The sequence below is a fragment of the Ailuropoda melanoleuca genome, chromosome 12 (assembly GCF_002007445.2).
Source record: "Ailuropoda melanoleuca isolate Jingjing chromosome 12, ASM200744v2, whole genome shotgun sequence".
Classification (NCBI taxonomy): domain Eukaryota; kingdom Metazoa; phylum Chordata; class Mammalia; order Carnivora; family Ursidae; genus Ailuropoda; species Ailuropoda melanoleuca.
Window position 1 is genome coordinate 36,810,675 of NC_048229.1, and position 19,941 is coordinate 36,830,615.

The 19,941-nt window shown below is 55.8% G+C and overlaps 3 protein-coding genes and 1 non-coding gene across 4 annotated transcripts; 2 read left to right on the forward strand and 2 right to left on the reverse strand.

Annotated features, from left to right (window-relative positions):
* The first annotated feature begins 97 nt into the window (after positions 1–97).
* Positions 98–190, forward strand: TRNAI-UAU. The gene is given in 2 exon segments: positions 98–135; positions 155–190. It is a non-coding gene; the product is annotated as a tRNA-Ile (tRNA).
* A 3,242-nt stretch (positions 191–3,432) lies between these two features.
* Positions 3,433–5,614, reverse strand: ZFP36 (ZFP36 ring finger protein). Its single transcript, XM_002927382.4, has 2 exons — positions 5,459–5,614; positions 3,433–4,631 (listed from the first exon to the last, which is right to left on the reverse strand). Exons 1-2 carry the CDS (start codon positions 5,480–5,482, stop codon positions 3,678–3,680), a joined length of 978 nt encoding a protein of 325 aa, XP_002927428.1. The 5' UTR covers positions 5,483–5,614; the 3' UTR covers positions 3,433–3,677.
* Positions 5,615–9,383: 3,769 nt separating this feature from the next.
* MED29 (mediator complex subunit 29) lies at positions 9,384–14,860 on the reverse strand. The gene is made up of 4 exons (XM_002927383.4): positions 14,504–14,860; positions 13,746–13,804; positions 13,403–13,487; positions 9,384–11,170 (listed from the first exon to the last, which is right to left on the reverse strand). Exons 1-4 carry the CDS (start codon positions 14,717–14,719, stop codon positions 10,928–10,930), a joined length of 603 nt encoding a protein of 200 aa, XP_002927429.1. The 5' UTR covers positions 14,720–14,860; the 3' UTR covers positions 9,384–10,927.
* Positions 14,861–15,031: 171 nt separating this feature from the next.
* PAF1 (PAF1 homolog, Paf1/RNA polymerase II complex component) lies at positions 15,032–19,832 on the forward strand. The gene is made up of 14 exons (XM_002927384.4): positions 15,032–15,327; positions 15,927–15,956; positions 16,055–16,147; positions 16,467–16,588; positions 16,685–16,751; positions 16,846–16,947; positions 17,030–17,135; positions 17,232–17,300; positions 17,383–17,486; positions 17,577–17,693; positions 17,797–17,925; positions 18,887–18,992; positions 19,102–19,192; positions 19,271–19,832. Exons 1-14 carry the CDS (start codon positions 15,281–15,283, stop codon positions 19,672–19,674), a joined length of 1,587 nt encoding a protein of 528 aa, XP_002927430.1. The 5' UTR covers positions 15,032–15,280; the 3' UTR covers positions 19,675–19,832.
* Positions 19,833–19,941: the final 109 nt, after the last annotated feature.

Below are 19,941 nucleotides of genomic sequence, written 5' to 3' on the forward strand. Positions count from 1 at the left end.
GATTCTTATTTGCATATGCAGAAAAGGCGGAGTTGTCCAGCCAGGTCACGTGGCCAAGAACGACTGAAGGACCTCGCGACGCGAGGGTGCGGCCGGAGCTCCAGTGGCGCAATCGGTTAGCGCGCGGTACTTATACGACAGTGCGAGCGGAGCGATGCCGAGGTTGTGAGTTCGATCCTCACCTGGAGCATCTTTTTCTTCCTCTTATCCTCTTTTTAGAAATTTATACATCTTATAAATCAGCTAGAACATCTACATTATCACTTAAAGGAATGAACATTTCGGTCTTCGGAGTTTTCGGGGTGGAACTCCTGGAACTCTGACGACCCCTGGGAGAGTGTTCTGTATTGTGGGGAGGTGCCGTTTCCATCCGGGCCGCCAGAGGGTGGTATCGCCTCTTAAATGCCAGAGTATTTAATTGGGTCTGCAAATCTCAGTTTAAGACTTGTGTAGATGTGTCGGGTCCTCTGCTAACTGTATGGCATTGCCTCTTTCTCCATCTTTTCTGTCTTGGACTCTTGGACCTCCCCCCCCCCCCGATATAATTGCCATATAACACCGTATTAGTCCAAGGTATACAACGTGATTCGATAGATGTATAAATTGTGAAATGATTTCTATAAGTTTAGTTAACATCAATCACATCACATATTTACTGTTTTTTTCTCCTGTGACTTGAGATTTTACTCTCTTTTCCTCCTTTTTTCTGAATTGATTTGTTTCTTTCAACAGATGTTGAACATCCACTATGTGACTGACTCCTGCTTAGGGTTTAGGCATGAGTGATACAGCAATGAACAACACAAAGTCCCTGCCCCTGAGGATTTTACATTCTAGTAGGAGAGGCGGGCTTCTATAAGCATGAAAACTACATTTTATATGTTAGGTGGTGATGAATGTCATGGAAAAAGTAGAGCAAAGTAGGGAGGAAGGATGAGGGTGTAGGTTGTAATAATAGTAGTCAAACACCATCTCACTGAGGAGACATCTGAGCAGAGACCTAAAGGAGGGGAGTAAGCCATGGGGATACTTGGGAGAATATTCCAGGCAGCGGTAGCAGCCGGTGAAAAGGCCCTGTGGCTGAAGCAGCAGGTCAGGTATATTGGTGAGCCCCTAGAAAGCCAGTGTGATTAGAGCAAGAGTGGACTAAGATAAGAGCCAGGCTATGTAAGCTGGTGAGGACTTAGGACTTTGTCTTTTATGTGATCTGACTCTGACTCAGGTGTCAGGACAGGTTCCCTGTAGTTGTCTTGTTGGGGAGTGGGGAGAGACTGAGGGTAGGTCCTGAGCCAGTGAAACCAGGAAGGGGCTGTTAGGAAGGTTCAGGTGGAAGATGATGCTGGATAGAACTAGGCTGGGAGCCACAGCAGGCAGGTAGATCTATGTAGATGAGTCAGACAGAATTGCTGTTGGATAGGGGTGTGGGTTTGACAAAGAGGAGTCAAGGGGACTCCCAGGTGTTGGGCACTGGTAGCTGGTGGTGGGGGTCATTTTCTCAAATGAGGCTTTTGTTTTTAGAAGGGGCAGAAAATCTGTTTTTGCTAAGGGAAGGGCCAGAGATGTGCTTCTCATTCTTTCAGAGTCTGTAAATGTGTCTGCATGGCTCGTTCTTGCTCTCTGCCTCCCCGATGTCTTTGGATCTCCGTGTTTCTTTTATTACAACCCTTTCTCCTAAGTCTGGGGATCTGAGCACTTTCCCCAAAATGAAGGGAGGGCAGTTTCCGGGAAGAGGCTATCAATGGACAGGGCCTGCCAGTGGGCAGGGAGAGAGAGCCAAAGAAGAGAGGGCAAGGAGGCAGGAGGAAGGGAGGGGAGAAGGCAGAGGAGGGTAAGGGGCTGGAGAGGGAGAGGGAGAATACCAGCAGGATGGAGCAGAGGGGTGGGGACGAGAGGTGGAACCCAGGAGACAGAGTGAGTGAGAGGCCAGGAGGAAAAGGGTGCAGAGGGCACGAAGGTGGGGGGGAGAGGGGAGAGAAGGAGAGGAACTGAAGGAAAGAGGAGGAGAGGAGGTGGTAAGGGACGGGGGTGGAGGCTGGAAGGGGAACACATTTAAAAGGGGAAAGGGAGANGGCGGCGGTGGAAGGGGGGCGGGGCGCCGGCGCTGACGCGGGGCGGCTTCCGGGCGCGGGGCGGCCGGCTCCCCCGCCCCAGGGTGGTTCCCGCCGCCTGTTGCCTTGTATGGTCCGAGGACGCCGCGGTCCCCGGGGCCCCGCCCGACGCTGCCGCGACCCACACTCGGGCCTGGCAAGCCGGACCCCCTCCCCGGCCCCGCCTGGAGCGCGAGACCGCGAGCTTCCAAGGCCCCCAAATGCCGAACTTCTCGAGTTCCCAAGGGCCAAGTCTCTGCAATTCCGAGGTTCGGGGGGGGGGCGGGAAGGCCAGAATACTGCGTTTTGCGGTCTCTGCAGTTTTCGGAGACACCAAGGGGCTAGAATTCTAAATCGCCGAGACTGCCTCTGAGATTCTGGAATCCTGAGGCTCTCAAGCTGTCTCCCCCGCGGTTCTGAAAGCCTGAGATCCCCGCCAGGCTCTCACGTCCCGGAACACCGGGCGGTGGGACCCCGGGACGCCCCGACTGTCGGGAGGCCACCTCCCCCACCCGCCTCGCCGCCCCCGTCCGTCCTGGGCTCGCGCCCCGGCACATTCCGTCCTCTCCGCTCAGCCCCGCCCTCCTCCCTCGGCCCCGTGGGGACGGAAACATGCCGTCCCCGCCCGCACCCGGCCGCTGGCTGGACGGGAGCGCCTGTGCCCCCACGCCCCGGGAACTGGCTCTCCGAGTTCCTAGGGTGACCTCACCTGGGCCCCGCCCTCTCAGGTGAATGGCCGGGCCAGGTGACGTCACTTCCTGCCAGGTAAGCGCCACGGGCGGCTCTGTCTGCGAGGGTTTGGAGCTCTCGGTCGACCGCACCTATCCCGCTTCTAAAAGCCCACGCCACCTTCCCCGCTCCTCTTTACTGCTTCTAGACGGCAGAAAATCCAGGATTCCAGTTTACACAGATTCCTTTTATTTAAAAATTTCAAAAAACACAAAAATAAACTTTTAACAATATATTACTTAATATATTATTATAGTATACTTATAACAATAATTATTCCGTCGTTAACAATATTACAAAAGGGAGGAAGAAAAATACAAGGGAGGCAGACGACCCAATATATATAAATACTATAAAATCTATTAGAATAAATAAAGTCGTCATAAATAAAGAGCCCAATGGCTGGGTGGGGTTTGGCAATGGCTTTGGCTACTTGCTTTTGGAGGGAAATTTGAGCACCAGGATTCCCCCTCAGGGGGAGGCTCCAGTCACCACCAGACACTGGAACCTCAGGGTCTAGGAGAAATTGAAAGGGGGCAGTGGGAGCCTATTATTCACAGCACTGGGAAAGGGAGGGGTGGGTAGAGGGCTCACTGCCTTCCTCAAATCTGCTACATTTTTTTTTTTTTTAACAAGGCCCCAGAAAACACTCCTTCCCCCAACACCATGAACACCGAGCTTGCACACTGGGGACCTGCCCCAGCATGGGGTCAGGGGAGTGGGTTAATGCACTTTGGAAGGTTGGGGGGAGGCTACTTGAGTCCCCCAGTTTCCCACAGCCCCTGGGGCCCCTGTGGAACCCAGGGCAAAAGAGAAATGGCCCCCTTGAGATCCAGCTGATCTGTACTGGGTGGGCACTTGTCACTCAGAAACGGAGATGCGGTTGAAGATGGGGAGTCGCCGAGGGGCTGCAGGCGGCTGGGGTGGGCCAAAAACCCCAGCCTCAAAGACAGGTGAGTCGGATCCCCCCAGGCTGCTGCCACTGCTGGCATATTCATCAGGATCAGATCCCAGAGAGTGTGCAGAGGGACTCCGAGCCAGGCCACCCAAGGGCCCCCAGACGCTACTGGGGGTAGCCCTTCGGCAGGAGGGGCAACAGGTTGGGGTGGGGTCCCTTCGGCCCACTGGGGTCCCAGGGGCGGCAGAGAAGGCAGAGGGAGAAAGTGGAAGGTCCCCGGGTGGTGGGGGCGGGGAGCTGGAGGGAGAGAAGGAGCAGGAGGACAGGGAAGGGCCTGCCAGGCCTGCTGGTGGTGGTGATGTTCGGCGGCCAGAGGGCAGGCCTGAGAAGCTGATGCTCTGGCGCAGCACGTGGGGGTGGCCCGGGGCAGCCAGGTCTTCACTGGGGTTGTGGATGAAGTGGCAGCGTGAGCCGTAGGGACAGCGGCCCTGGAGGTAGAACTTGTGGCAGAGTTCGGTCTTGTACTTGGGGTGGCGGCTGGCCTGGCGCAGCTCACCCAGACCATGGGCAAACTGGCACTTGGCCCCATAGCGGCAGCGCCCACTCTCTGAGAAGGTCCGACATAGCTCAGTCTTGTACCGGGATGAGGTGGTGGGGGTTGCAGTAGGTGAGGTGGGTGAAGGCGACAGTTCAGAGCCTGGGCGGGGAGCCAGGGGTGCGAAGCCTGGGGGTGGCGGCACCCAGCCACAGCTTCGACCCTCCACCAGGCTGGTGGAGCGGCCAGGCAAGCGGACACCGACCCCAGCCGGGCTGTTGTCGGATGAGCTGAGGCTCCAGAGCCCGGAGGAAGCCCAGCTTGGGCTGGACTCGGTCTCTCCGTGGTCAGATGGCAGGTCAGGGCTCAGCGACAGGAGGCTCTGTGGGAACAGGGATTGGTTAAGACACCGAAAATGCTGGGTGACGCCCCACCACAGCTGCAGGGCACCTAAGAGCTTGCCAGTCCGGTTTGTGCGCTCCCGGCCTGAGCCCCACCTGCCCCCATTAAAGTATGGGTGCCGGATCGCAGGGATCCCGATTTGGACGTTCTGAGTTTATTCGCGAGAGAAACCGATCCCAGGGACCCAGGCAACCCGGCTCCCCGGCTAGAACAAGAGGAGACCCCAAAGTCAGACAACACCACTGTCCTCTCAATTTTGAGCCTCTGGACCCCCTCGGGATCTGACCCCGCACATCGGGTTCTCCAGTTTCACAACTGGAGAAGGAGGCAAAGGTAACCCAAGAGTCGGGATCTCTTCGGTCTTAGGGTTCCCAGAGTTCTTCGCTGAGTCAAGGGATGGAGAAAGAGAAGTCGGCTTCCCCTCACCCCGAGACTCCAACCCCAGAAACGCCTCCGCGCAAAACCGCGCCCTAACCAACTACTAGGGGATAAGCCAGGTGTGGGGCCATTTCCGCCTCCAGACAGCCCTAGTCTGAAAAAAGTCCTCCAGCTTTCCATCTCCAAGGGCCACCCCACCAATGCTGGGGCGGAGACCCGAAAGTCGCGAGCTCCATTTGCACCTCCCGATACTCGCACTGGTCTGAGAAGGGAGCCAGGGACCCCGGGCCGGAGTGTGCGACTCTCCCGAGCTGCAGTTTGAGAAGGGAGCCAGAGGTCCCGGGCCGGACTTTCCGGCGCTAGAGACCCCTAGTTTAAGAAGGGTGTCAGGCAAGCGGACCCCGGGGGTGTCGGTCGGCGGGGGCTCACCTCGTAGATGGCGGCGAGATCCATGGCGGCGCGAACGGCCGATGGGCTGAGAAGTCGGCCAAAAGTGGGAGCGCTGAAGTCAGGCTGCGGTTGGTCGGCAGAGACGGTGCTTTTATAGAGTCGATGGGAGGAGGCGGGTCCAGAGGGGCGGGTCCTGGTGGGTGGGGCCAGGAGGGGCGCTTCCCGGACGCGCGCCCCCAGCAAGGCCCACCCGGCCCCCGGCCAAGAAGAACCCGAGCTTACCCCAGGGGGGGTGGTGGTGGTGGTGGTGGTGGTGGGGTGTGTGTGTGTGTGTGTGTGTGTGTGTGTGTGTGTGTTGGGCGGGGGGTAGTGGTGTCGGGCCAGTTTTCAAGGCTGGAGACGGAGGCGCGGAGAATCGAACTGCGCGGTGGTGGGGGGGGCAGGGCTCCCGGGGGAATTGACATGGACAGAGGCCATGAGGGCGTGCGCGGGAGAGGCGGGCGGGGGCGGGGAGAGACACCGGGAGGGGAGAGAGAGACAAGAAATGGAGAGACCCAAGAAAAACAGAGACCGACGTGGAGGGAGAGACACACGCAGGGAGACTTAGAGAGGGTGAGACACGGCAGGGAGAGAAGTTGTAAGGATCTCCAATCCTCCTACGCGCGGGGCGTGGGGTCCCGGAATACCTGGCGAGGCAGGAAAGGAGCCTCTCGTGCTCAAGCAGATAATGGCACTGCTGATCGTTTCCTCTGGGTCAGGCACTGTTCTATGAAAGTGCTTTACATACATTAACTCAAGGACACATTATGCCCAGTTTACACTCCGAGAAAACCAGGCTCGGAGAGGCCGTTACTGTCCTAGTCCCTCTTAAGAAGAGTTTGCCTTCTGAGAAAACTCAAGATTAGAAAGGGGGAGGTCTTTTGTGGTAGAGGGTTGCCTTGATGGGAAAGTCGTCTGGAGGTGGAAGAAATGGGTCATCCTCCCAACTGATGGTCGCATGGGTGTCTTTCAAAGGGGCGTGCCTTGAGAGAACTCTTTATTGCGGGGATGCGGGGATTGTACCCCGCGTTGGCAAGTCTGTGATCGTCAAGTGGGTGCCCTGAGTGACACTCTGTTACAGAGACCTGGGAAGAAAGTTTACTTTTAAGGGGATCTCGGTGAGCTGGCGCCCTGAGCGAAAACATGGGGGTAGAAATCATTGCCACGGAGTGCAGTTACAAAGGTGGAAAGTTTATTTTTGCAGGCTGCAACCGCGGGCTCGTATTGAGGTGGGAAGAGCCTGCCAGGCACACCGACTTGCCTCGTCGGACAGAGCTCGGGGGAATCCCTGGTGCGGCGCTTTCTGGGGCTGAGGGGCCTTCCCGGCCAGTCCCGTGAGCTGGGCGGCTGCGGGTGGCTTTGGCACGGTTGCAGCCTCCCGCTCGCCCGTGACTCATACGCAAGGGGCGGGGGAGGGGGGCTTCCTGGAAGCCGTGACGAGGAGGCTCGACCCGGACGCCCGGGTTCCTCTCTTGTAACCAGGGCTTGTGTCGCCTGTAAACACAGCCTGGAGGACAACGGGAAAAAGGGGAAAGGGGAGGTGCCTGGTACCCGCCTCCCGGCTGGGCTCCAAATCCCTTCGCCGCTAGTAGGACTGAGGCGGCGGGAAAACGGGAGGTGTGTGTGTGTGGGGAAACACCCTGGGGTCTCTGGAGTCTGGCTCGGCTCCAGCCGCGATCCTGGAGGAGTTTCGATTCCCTAGAGATAGGGAGCATTTCCCATCCCTGAGTCAGGCTGACCCCCTCCCCTCTCCTATCTGCTTAGTCATCGCCCCGAGAGCCAGGACGCTTGGGATTGGGCGACGTTCGAAGAGGCTGGAGAGGGAGCTTTGCGCCGGGGAAGGGCCAACCGTCCACTGAAACGCAGACGGGTGGGACCCAAGGCCCCAGGCCTTGGCCCCTCCTTGCTCAGATCTAGGGGTCCGGGTCTTCCAAACCACCTCTCTGCTCAGGTCCAGGAGATTGGGCCTCCAGCCCCTCCTACGTCAGACCCCCAAGTCCGGGAGCCCAGCCTCCTTTTCTCTCTCTAGCCCGAGTCCGAGCCCCCAGCCTCTCCCCCCCCCGCCCAGCCTGGGAGGAAGTTCAGGACTGGACTCCTCCCCGCTCCTCACGTAGCCAGCGGGAAAATCCGTGGCCCCAGCGGCGGCCGGGAATCCCCTCTGGAATGACGGTGGGGAAGGGGATGGCCGGGGTCCCCCGCGAGGTGCGGTGGTGGGGGGGAGCTACTGGGCGGGCAGAACGGGGAGGAAAGGGGCGGAAACCAGAGCGGCTAAAAATACGGCGAGCACTTCCGGCCTAGGGGGAGGGGACGGAGAGCAGAGTTTCCAGAAAAACAAGCGGGGACGGGAAACGCGGGGGTGTGAGAGTCGGGGCGAGTGCGCGGGCGAGCAGGGGAGCGTGTACTCGCGGCACGTGTGCGCGCCTGGCGTGCCTGGGCGCGGCCGAGTGTGCAACTGCGTGGGCCAGCGGGGGGGGGGCGGACCGTGGCGTGTGGTTGTGTGTGTGTGTGTACTGTAGGTGCGAACGTGTGTGCCTTGGCGTGGCTGGGTGCAGAATTGGGGGAAGTAGGTGTGGGACACGAGGGTGCGCGTCCCGTTTCCTGTGTGAGGGCTGTGTCCTTCCAGTGCCGCCTGCCACGGCTGTGTGAATAAATGTGTGAAACCACCTGCGCCTGTGGTTGACTCCACTGTTTACTTTAGCCAGCCCTGGGGGTGGGAGTGTGTACCCAACTGTAACTGCTTGAGCCGGCGTTCACAAGAACGTGGGACTTACAGACCTACGTGTACATCTGCGGAAAGCGCACCACTGTGGGACCCGGAGTGACCGAGCAACTCCTTGAGGGTCGCCTGGCTGCCCATGCCTTCTGGCCAGAGCCTGTGTGCACCCCGGACTTGGAAGCTGTGTGTGAGCATGTGTGACTGGAGGTAGCTGTGGCCGTGCGCACGGTCCCTGTGGCTGCGTGTGTACCCAACAGTGTTTCCAAGTGTCTGTGTCCTTATTTGGGGTGAGGCTGTGCACACGGGAGGCCAGAATCTGGGTGAGGTTCCTCTGAGGCCCAGTCACAAGGCAGTGAAACTGGTGAACTTCGGTTCCTGACGTCTACAACGCACATGATGGGAAGGGAGGCTGGTCACTGTTCGCCCTCCATGGGCCGGGCCGAGCCACACACGCACACACTTGTACCTGAGAAGCATTCTCCATCCCCAGCTAAGGCTGCTTTCGATAACGCTGAGCTGAGGGTAGGGCTGAGTCAGCCTGTGATGGGCAAAGTCTGCGATGGCTTGAAAGATAGTGGGTTAAGTGGTGATTAGAGAGTTGTATGTTCATGTGGTTGGATTGTTCCTTTAGAATCTGTTTGTGGGACTCTCTGTCACTGGGCCGCAGAATCTGGGGACACCATGATTGTAGGACGGAGAGTTATGCTGTTCTGTGCTGGGGAAGAGGGGGGCCATGTGCGCCTGTGTCCCCACGGTCTTTTGTGCCCTATGAGGCTGTGCTTCTCATGTACACGTTTGCCTGGAGTGTGTGGCTGTGCATACAACTGTATAATCTGTAGGCTGTAGAATCTCCGTCTGGGTCTAATAACCTAGTAAGGTCCTCATGACCTGCGTCAACTTCTACCCCTGCCCCTGGGCTATGGTCCAGGCCTCCACATTGTCCCATAGACACATCAGCACATTCCTGCCTCAGGACCTTTGCACTTGCTGCTGGTCTCCCTGGGAAGATTTCTCCAAATGCCCACAAGCCTACTCCCTCTTTCAAGTCTGCTCCAGTACCACCTTCTCAGCAAGGCCTTTGTGACCTCTGTCAAGGACTTCCCCCCCGCCCCCGCAAAATAAATCTTACCATCTATTTGACAAATAATACATGTAACATGTATTTACAGACCCTAATAATAACGAATACCCACGGACCACTACCCAACCTAAGCTCTCAAACTTTAATGTTTGTGGTTTTTTTTTTTTTTTTAACAAAGTAACATAATTCTCCAACTCTGTATCTTGCATTTGTGTTAAATTTGTTCCCATGGACTGCATCTTCAATTAGTGCCCAAGAGGTCTGCTGCCTTTCCTGGGCGCCTGCCCTACATGCCTGGCACTTCAAGAAAGGAACTACCTGGGATGTGCGCACACACACACACACCACACACACACACCTGGGATGTGCGCACACACACACCACACACACACACACACACACACACAGAGGGGCTGGCCATTTCCCAGGACTCCAGTGTGGGGACCTAAGGTCTGGGTCAATCACAGGTCTCCACAGTCCCAGGCTTTCCTCACAGATGTGGGGTCCAGGACAGGACGCCTCTGGGCGGCAAGATGGGAACCAGGGCACAGAAGGTGTTGGGTGGGGCAGTACCCCAACCAGGCTGACTCACTCAGGCCTTTCACACCCGAACAGCTGGGCCTGGGCTGGTAGCTCCGCCTTGCACTTGCCCAGGCCTGAAAGCCATGGCTGAGCTCCCAGAGCTCACTCTCAGGGAAAAGGGGAGCCCGGTGGGCCACTCCTTCCCTGAAGCCCCCTCCCCAAGGCCTGCTTCCCGGAGCTGGGGCCCAGGCGCCTGGGTTCTTCCCCAGGACTGATGATTCACCCCTGCTGGGGCCTTTTCACTTCTCCTTTGGGGCTAAAAATACAGGGACCCAGGCATCCAGCTGGGCTAGGCTTCACCACGGATTGCACAATGCCCCTCGTTTGAGCGCTGCTGACGCAGGCTCCGGGTTCGGGTGGGGGAGTGAGTTGCTCTCAGACCAGGCACGCTGAGGTCAGGGCCTAGAACCCCTTCACTTCCCCTTTCCTGGGCTGAGGACCTGGGGGCTGGGCTGACATGGGAGGTCCTAGGGATCCCTAGACTTGGCTGTGGCCCCTAGATCTGCAACTCCTTCCCCTCGCCCCAGGTAACCTAGGGGTCTGGATCCCAGAATCTGGCCCCCTTCAGAATAGAGTCCCAGTTAGGAACGGGGGGCCGAAGAGAGCAAAAGGGGACTAAGATAGAAATGGTCAGACACAGGGAGACAGGACCACAGAGGCAGAGAGACAGGGACAAAAAGAGACCAAATGAGAGACAGACAACAGACCCATGCCTTAGAAACACACAGACAGCCAGAAAAAGGAGCAAACACGGAGAGACCACCCCCCAACAGACAAAATCAGGAAGGACTGAAGGAGAGAGGCAGGTCAGGGCTCTTTGCCCAGGCCACGTTGGGGGAGAGCCCCTGGAAGAGGTCATCAACAGGCAGTCCAAAGTGCATCCTGGGCTAGGCAGCAGGAGAGCAAGCTGCAAGGAGAGGCCAGGCCCCGCCCTGCACACTCCCGGATGGCTTCTGCTGCCCTCTGCTGGCTCCGGCCATAGGGCTCAGGCGGGAAGAAAAGGCAGAGACGAGGCTGCTTTGAGGGTCACTCTTCATTCCCTCCCTGTCTGCTTCCCCCCGCTGTCTGCCCCACTCCCAGCCCTGCCAGCTCACAGGGTGCCCCCAGGGCCTGTAGGTGGTGCAGGCGTCTTGCCCGTGACCTTGTTGGCGCAGTCCAGCAGAGCGGTGTGAATGTCCTTGGCACAGGCAATCTGGGCTTTGATGACTGCCAGGTACTGCGGGTAGGGGAGGCTGTCAGGCTGCACTGCATCTGGTTTGGTGGCCGTGGGCACCAGAGTTGGAGAGTGCTTGGCGCTGTCGCAACTCTGGGACAGACATTCATGTGCCAGGCGCTGTGGACAGGCAGGCAAGGTGCGGCATCAGTGTCACCCCCAGTGCTCCCCGCCCTACCCCAAGGGCAAGCCCCGGTATAGCCTGCTTGGCCTCTGGACTCCCTGGGGCTTCGAGTCAGAGTTTGGCCCTGCCAACCACTTGCTTGAGTGACCCTGAGGCATGCAGCTGCTTCTCTCAGAGTCGGTTTCTTCCTTTGGAAAACAAATGGGTTTGATAACTGCCTTTGCTACCTCATCAGGCGAGGATAGTGAGAACAGACACAGGTCCTAGCATGTCACTGAATGAATGGCAGCTGCCATTACTGGCTGGGACTGTCCTAACTCTGGCCTTGACACTGACAGTGGCTTCTCTGAGGACGCCTGCTCCTGGTTTTCCTCCTTCTCTGGCTGCTCTGTCTAGTGACTGCTTACTCTGCGCAAGCCCTAAGTGGGGCAATTCCCAGGTCCCAGCTCCTCTCGTTCTCATGCCCTCTCATGGGTGTCCCACCCACATGCACCACTCGGTTTCCACTTCTGCAGTGACACCACCACACCGGTGTTCCCCAGCCTTCCCTGAAATTCCAGAGCTCTCCTACCCTCCCCACCCAACTGTTCCTCTTCCTGGATCCCTGTCTCAGGAAGGGCACTGCCATTCCAACTAGAGCTGGGGGCCTCATCCTGGAGACAGCTCCTCCCACAGTCCAGGGCAGCCCCATGGCCTGTGCTAGAGCCTTCTGAGTAGCTTTCCCATCTGCTCTTCCCCACTTCCTCAGGACCCTGTCCTGCTGCAGCCTAGCCCGCCTGAATCCTGTCATGGTTGCCTCCTTGGGCTCCCAGCCTCCACTCTTAGCTCCTCTAACCCATCCTTCACTTGGCAGCCAGAGGTATTTTCCTAAAAAAGCCAGCAGGTCCATGTTCTTCCCTGCTTAAACCCCTTCATGGCTCGCCAGCACCTTCGGGGCTATATTCAAAATCCAACAAACTCTGGGGCGCCTGGGTGGCTCGGTTGGTTAAGCGTCTGCCTTTGGCTCGGGTCATGATCCCGGGGTCCTGGGATTGAGCCCCAAGTCAGATGCCTTGCTCAACGGTGAGCTTGTTCTCTCTCTCCCTCTGCCCCTCCGCCTGCCCCTGCATGTGCACACGTGCTCTCTCTCTCAAGTAAATAAATAAGAAATCTTAAAAAAAAAAAATTCCAACAAACCCTAATGCCTACTACACCTCAGCCAAACTGAATTTCATGACATTCCTAAGGGGAAATTAAAGTAGAAGCTGTTCCTTCTGGTTGGAACACCTCTTTCTTTTCTTTCCTTCTTTCTCTCTCTCTCTCTCTCTCATCTCTCTTTCTTTTTTAAGATTTTATCTATTTATTTGACAGAGAGAGAGAGACAGCCAGCGAGAGAGGGAACACAAGCAGGGGGAGTGGGAGAGGAAGAAGCAGGCTCCCAGCGGAGCATGGAGCCCGATGTGGGGCTCGATCCCAGAACCCTGGGATCATGCCCTGAGCCGAAGGCAGATGCTTAACGAATGAGCCACCTAGGCGCCCCTAGCTGGAACACCTTTCTACCACCACACCAGGCTTCTCAAATTCTGACTTTTCCTTCAAACCCCAGTTTAAAATGATGATGTCACTACAGGAAACATTTGCCACGTGCTTAGTACCATGTTACGATTTTTACATATATGATCTTGCTGTCTTTCCCCAAAATCCATTTCTCAAAGGAGAAACCCGAAGCTCATGGGTAGAGACTGGTGGTCCATTCAGATTCCAGAGCCTGTGCTCTTAGCCACCCGCCCTCCTCGAAACTCCTGCCCCTCTTCCATTTTTGCTCCAGCCTCAGCTCAGATGCGCTCTCTACCAGTAAACTTCCCTGAACCACCCTCCCCTCTCCCTGCCCCAACCTAGGCAGAGTCAGGTGCCTTCTCTAGGCTTCCACAATCCCCTGAACTTCCCTCATTTTAATCCTGGCCCTCCCCTAGTGCCTCCCCCTTCATAGCCCTGACTTCTGTGGCCTGGGCTTTTCTGATCACAGCCCTGACCACTCTGAGCTGTCACTGTTTGGGGATGTATGTGACCCCAGTGAACTGGAAGCTTAGTGAAGGCAAGGATCAGAGCAACACTGTGTCCCCAGCATCAGCTGAAGCACAAGTGTGGCCCCTAGGAGGTGCCCAGTGTGGGTTTACTGACTGAGGGTTCCTAAAGACCTGGGGACTGAAGCAGGACTGTGGTCACCCAGTGTCTAGGAGGTCCCTTACCAGGCAGAGCTCCAGCTGGTCACAGAGTGCGTAGAATTCCTCCAGACACTTGTCAAAGCGCTGTATGGGTCCATCACTGCTCTTTCTATAGCCCAGAAGAAGAAGGTCACTGGAGAATGGATTTCCAATCTCTGGGACTTCAGTGTCTACCCAACCAAATATCCATCAGGAAACCAAGTTTAGGCCCAGAAGCCCCAAGGCAGGGCATAAGGGACTGTTTTAGAAGAGGCAAAAGAGCAAGGCGGGTTGCTAAGGAGTGGGGCTTGAAAACAGAAGGAAGGGGGATAGGTGGGTGGGGATCCGGTATGAGTTTCTAAGACCAGGGAAAGGGGACTATACTCACTGTCCGTTGTCAATATTAGTGTTCTGAATCAAGTTCTGGGCTGCAACCTTCATCAGGGTCTAGTTTAAAAAAAAAAATGCAGGAAATAGAGAAACAGAAGGGACACTTTTGGTAGATATACACTCTTCCTTAAGATCTATTCAATTTCCAAGCGCCTGAGAGGCTCAGTCGGTTGACCGTCTGCCTTTGGCTTGGGTCATGATCCCAGGGTCCTGGGATGGGGCCCGCGCCGCGCTCCCTGCTCGGTGGGGAGTCTGCTTCTCCCTCTGCCCTTCCCCCGCCCCCCCCCATGCTTGCTCGCTCTCTCTGAAATAAAGAAAATCTTAAAAAAAAAATCTATTCAATTTCAAGCCCCCTCTTCACAATCCAGAGTAGCAGTCGTATTTTCCCAAAGGACCGCTCTCACCTAGGGTTCTCCCAGTAATCTCTCAGACACATCTTACACCCACCAATCACAGGCAGAATCTCTGTACAGGCCAGTCCTTTCCTCGGGCTTTAACAACCGGATCTTTGTTTTTCCTTTAAACTCCCTCCCACTCTAGCTCCGGCCAGTCCCAGGCCCAACATCCGTGCTGATCCCGCTCACACTACCAATCTGCAGAGCTTCGCTCTGGCCTCATCAAGAGGACCAAATGTCATTCTGCTTTCCTGCCTAACGCTCCTTTGCTCTCTCCCAGATTAAAGAGCCCCTCTGCCCTCCCCCCCTTGGAGTCAGAGAACCAAACCCCGATAGCTTCTCGCAGCTCTCGGCCAATCACCTGTAGACTCTCCTTCAACTGTGGGATGAGCATCTTATAACGCTGCACCGGATCGAAATCCTGTTGCTGTTGCTGCAAAAGCCCGCTCTGGGCAGGCCCCACCAGCTGTGCTGGTGGTTGCGGCTGCTGTTGCGGACCCGGGCCACCAGACGAACCCGGACCCGACACACCCGCAGCAGACGAAGCAGCCGCAGCCTGCTGCTGGGACGCAGCCATCTTTCTGAGCTTAGCGCGCCGGAAGTGCGCCACAACAGCGTCTCTCCTGGTTTCTTTCTAGCGTCTACGTCTCCAAGCCCCGCTTGCTAGTTAGCTCTGCCTCCCAAACAACACAGCCAATGGGAGGAAAGAATAACCGCCTCCCGCACTTGACTCTCAAATAAGACGTCCAGACTTGAGATACCGATTCGCCAATCACAAGAGGCTTTTCCTTCCTCGCTCCGCCCTTTACCCCTCCGTTTGCCGATCCGGGTGTGGGGCTAATCCGGACTCTATTTCCCAGAAGGCCTCGTGGCCTGAGGCGACCTGTCGGGTCCTCAGCGTCTTGGCGGCAGTTGGTGGAGCCGGAGCTGCGAGTCCGTCTTTGGCGCTGCCTGCGCGTTTAGCTGAGTCTCCACTGGAACTCTTCACCAGCCCACCTCATTCCGACCCCACCTCGGCAGAGAGCGGCGCCAACCCGAGCTCTCCCTCGGATTAGGCGTCCGCCGACGTCGGTACACCCCTCCTCGTCTCCCCGCGGCTCAGCAAGGACCCCGTCCGGGCTTCCTTCGCCTTGTCGCCATGGCGCCCACCATCCAGACTCAGGCCCAGCGGGAGGATGGCCACAGGTAGGCGCCACTCCACCTGGCTGTACCGCTTTCCTCTAGGTCTATCCAGGTTTCGGCGAGGCGGGGGGGGGGTCGGGTGCGGGTGTCTTCCTACGACGTCACCAGCCACCCCAGGTCCGCCAGTGATGTCAAACCCTCGCCGCGAACGCCGTGACGTCACGGAGCGCTCACTTTTGACAGGCAGGGGTGGGTTCCTTCAGGGATGGGATGTTGCCCCCACCTCCCTGCCATGGAGTTCAGGGATTGAGCTCTTAGGAGACTATCTAGAAGGGATTGTGCGTTTATTACTCCAGTCAAGCGTTTAGAGAACCCCTTTGCTAAAAGCCAATTGAGCACGTAGTTCTATTAAAGCACTTGAAGACGTCCCCTCCACAAGCGATTGAGCAGTTGGATTCATTCGTGAGAGCGTTTGGAGACACTTTCTCTACAAGGAGTTGAATCCTTGACATCCTTCCGTTAAAGTACTTGGGGCACTCCTCCCAAAGAGATTACCATTTGTCACCCCCTCCTTACCTACTTTAAAAACTTGGAGAAGCCCCCTTTATTCTTGTCAATACTGTTTTCTCCATCTTTTTGTCAATGTCTCTCTTACCTACCAGGCCCAATTCTCACCGGACCCTGCCTGAGAGGTGAGCCCCATTGGGTTTTCCCAGCAGGGGTGGGCAAATGAGGGTTGGGAGCAGAGGTGGGGCAGCAGGGGCCGGGTTTTGAGCCACTGTATTCCCAGGTCTGGAGTGGTCTGCCGAGTGAAGTACTGCAACAGTCTCCCTGACATCCCCTTCGACCCCAAGTTCATCACCTACCCCTTTGACCAGAACAGGTGAGACTGAGGGCAAAACATCTCACTTAGATCATGAGTTCCTTGAGGGCAAGGATTGCTTCTCTTGTTGACTTCTCTCTTCTCGGGGCCTAGAACAGTACTTAGCAATACGGTAGTAGGTACTCCATAAATATTTGTTGATGAATGAAACCAAGCAGTGTCTAAGTCTTTTCCCACTGAAGAGCCAGTCTTCTGACTCCAACATGGGGGACACTCCCATTTTGAGTTCCTCCCTGGAAAAGGTTAGCCTCTGGGAAGCATGAATGTGAGGTGTAAAGTTGGAATCAGGAAACCGTAATGGGTACGTTTCCCCATCCAGGTTCGTCCAGTACAAAGCGACTTCTTTGGAAAAACAGCACAAACACGACCTCCTCACTGAGCCAGACCTGGGGGTCACCATTGACCTCATCAACCCGGATACCTACCGCATCGACCCCAACGGTATGTGGAAAGGGAGGTAGGGCCTGCTCTAGGCCAGCAAAAGCCAGGCCCTCCCTCACAGCCCTTATAGCCCTCCTGCCCCTTGTTCTCCTCTAGTACTCCTAGATCCAGCTGATGAGAAGCTTTTGGAAGAGGAGATTCAGGCCCCCACAAGCTCCAAGAGGTGAGAGTGTGCTGAGTGGGAACTGGAGATGGGGGGGGGAATCTATGATGGGAAGAGGGTGGTGAGTCCCAGGTGCCTAATACTCTACCCCCAGATCCCAGCAGCACGCAAAGGTGGTGCCGTGGATGCGGAAGACTGAGTACATCTCCACTGAGTTCAATCGTTATGGCATCTCCAATGAGAAGCCTGAGGTCAAGTAAGTTGTGGTGGGTAGGGAGGGAAAGTGGAGATTTCAGGTGTGTCCAGTGACCCCTAATGGCCTTTCTCTTTACTCCTAGGATTGGGGTTTCTGTGAAGCAGCAGTTCACGGAGGAAGAAATATACAAAGACAGGGATAGCCAGATCACAGCCATTGAGAAAACTTTTGAGGATGCCCAGAAATCGGTTAATTGAGGGATTGGGATGGGGGTTGGGGGCGGACCAAGGTGCAGCTCCAGAGCTCCACATCCTCCTCACCCACCCTGTTTTTGCCCCCATCAGATCTCCCAGCATTACAGCAAGCCCCGAGTGACACCAGTGGAGGTCATGCCTGTCTTCCCAGACTTTAAGGTCAGAGCCAGGGCAGGAAGTAGCAAGGGATAGCTTGCCACCTCTGCTTGTCCCAGTCTAATCCAAGTGCTCTTGCCCCTAGATGTGGATCAACCCATGTGCTCAGGTAATTTTTGACTCAGACCCAGCCCCCAAGGACACGAGTGGTGCAGCTGCTTTGGAGATGATGTCTCAGGCCATGATCAGGTAAGTGAGTGGCCCCACTGCCCACCTTGGCCTGTTCCTCATTGCCCCTTTGTCCTCACTATTCACTCTTCCTCCTCTTCTCCCATCCAGAGGCATGATGGATGAGGAAGGGAACCAGTTTGTGGCCTATTTCCTGCCTGTGGAGGAGACACTGAAGAAACGAAAGCGGGACCAGGAGGAGGAGATGGACTATGCACCAGATGATGTGTGCGTGGGTTGGTGTTACGTTTTGGGAACAGAGAACTGGGTCTCCCTTTTCTCCCCAAGAGAGAAATGGGGCTGTTGACCTTGTTCCCCTCATCCTCATCAGGTATGACTACAAGATTGCTCGGGAGTACAACTGGAACGTGAAGAACAAAGCTAGCAAGGGCTACGAGGAGAACTACTTCTTCATCTTCCGGGAGGGTGATGGGGTTTACTACAATGAATTGGAGACCAGGTACTTGGTACACTACCACCTCAGATTAGCCTGGGCCTGTGCTTTAGAACCCTGATCCTGGGGTATGCAGGAACTACCTTGGAGGTCATTTGTACGTAAGGACTGGTCTCTTGCGTTTCAAACAAGAGTAGCAGAAGCTTGCTTGAGTATGTGAGCTGGACCTGGTTCTAACATGTGAACGCAGGAAAAAAATCTCGAGATTGAGCTTTTTTGTAGGGTAGATAGCCAAGTTCCCTCCGATGTAGTAAGAGACTTCATGTGAAAGTCAACATGGGCAAAATACGGAGTAATACATCAAATTAGCATAAATGTTTTAAACGATATCCTGGATACCTGAGTTAAAAAAGGTGACCCCCACAAACTTTCTCCTGAGAGCTGGAAGTTTACTCCTAGAAGTTTACCTTGGTGTAATGTAAGGGATGGGAAAGAAAATGTGACCCTGAGTTTGTTTAAAGCAGAGGACACAAACTCTGATCCCATATAAAAGGTAACGCAGTGGGCTGGTGGGCTCTGGGTGACCTGGAGCTCTTGACAACCTCCAAGGGGCACCATGACCTAGCCCAGCAAAGGGCTCCAACCTATTGTTGCTATGTTATGGGAAGAAAAAGAACCAGTGGAGCCACAGATTAACATTTTCCAAAAGCCAATGATCTAAATTCTGTGCTTTTAAGTGTTGCTAACTAATTCACCTTAAAATCTCTTACATATATATGTAAGATGATTTTGTGTGTGTGTGTGTATACATACACTTTATAAATACAGGAGACTCATGGAGCTATTATCCTTCCCTTTCCCTTATCCAACCTCTGAGTTTAGTCTCCTTCATTCAACCTGCATTTATTCTGGTCTGTTCTGGACTAAGCTTTGGTCAGGAAGTAAGAACCAAGTCAGGCTGGATCCCCGAGTACAGTCCTTAAATGCATCTTCTACACACCCCTCCCCACCAACTTGCCCACTGCAGGGTCCGTCTGAGTAAACGCCGGGCAAAGGCTGGGGTTCAGTCTGGTACCAATGCCCTGCTTGTGGTCAAACACCGGGACATGAACGAGAAGGAATTAGAAGCCCAGGTAACAAACATCACTGGCCTAGGGCTCCTGGGAGAGAGTGGGGGTGGGTGAGGAGAAAGACAGAAGCCTGACAGAACACCCTACTTCCCCTCAACCCTGCTGCCTCTAGGAGGCACGGAAGGCCCAGCTGGAGAACCACGAACCCGAGGAGGAAGAGGAAGAAGAGATGGAGACAGAAGAGAAAGAAGCTGGGGGCTCAGGTAAAGCTGGACAGGCCAATTCCCAGGAGCCCTGGAAAGGTGGGAAACTGGGTCTCACTTCTCCTGGCTCCCTTACAGATGAGGAGCGAGAGAAAGGCAGCAGCAGTGAGAAGGAAGGCAGCGAGGATGAGCGATCAGGCAGCGAGAGTGAACGTGAAGAGGGTGACAGGGATGAGGCGAGTGACAAGAGTGGTAGCGGCGAGGATGAAAGCAGCGAGGATGAGGCCCGGGCCGCTCGGGACAAAGAGGAGATCTTTGGCAGTGATGCGGATTCGGAAGACGACGCAGATTCTGATGATGAGGACAGAGGCCAGGCCCGTGGCAGTGACAATGATTCGGACAGTGGCAGTGATGCAGGTGGCCAGCGGAGCCGGAGTCGCAGTGCCAGTCCCTTCCCCAGTGGCAGTGAGCACTCTGCCCAGGAGGATGGCAGTGAAGCTGCAGCTTCTGATTCCAGTGAAGCTGACAGTGACAGTGACTGAGTCCCAGGTCCTTCAGGTTGGTGCAGACATGATTATAATGCAGTTATTATGCGCAGGAAGGCACTTTGCGAGTGGTCTATTTGTGAGCCCTTCACTTTGTTCGTTTCCCCCCTCTCCTCCAAGCCTTGCTGTTAATAAAGCCGACTTTTTTCCCTTTATGGCCCTTCCCAGCTCTATGGTCTCATTCTGCTTATACCTCTCCTTCCCCCCATCCCAGGAGCTCAATGGCCTCAGTTTGAGGCCGTTAGGTTTTCCATGAAGTGCAGC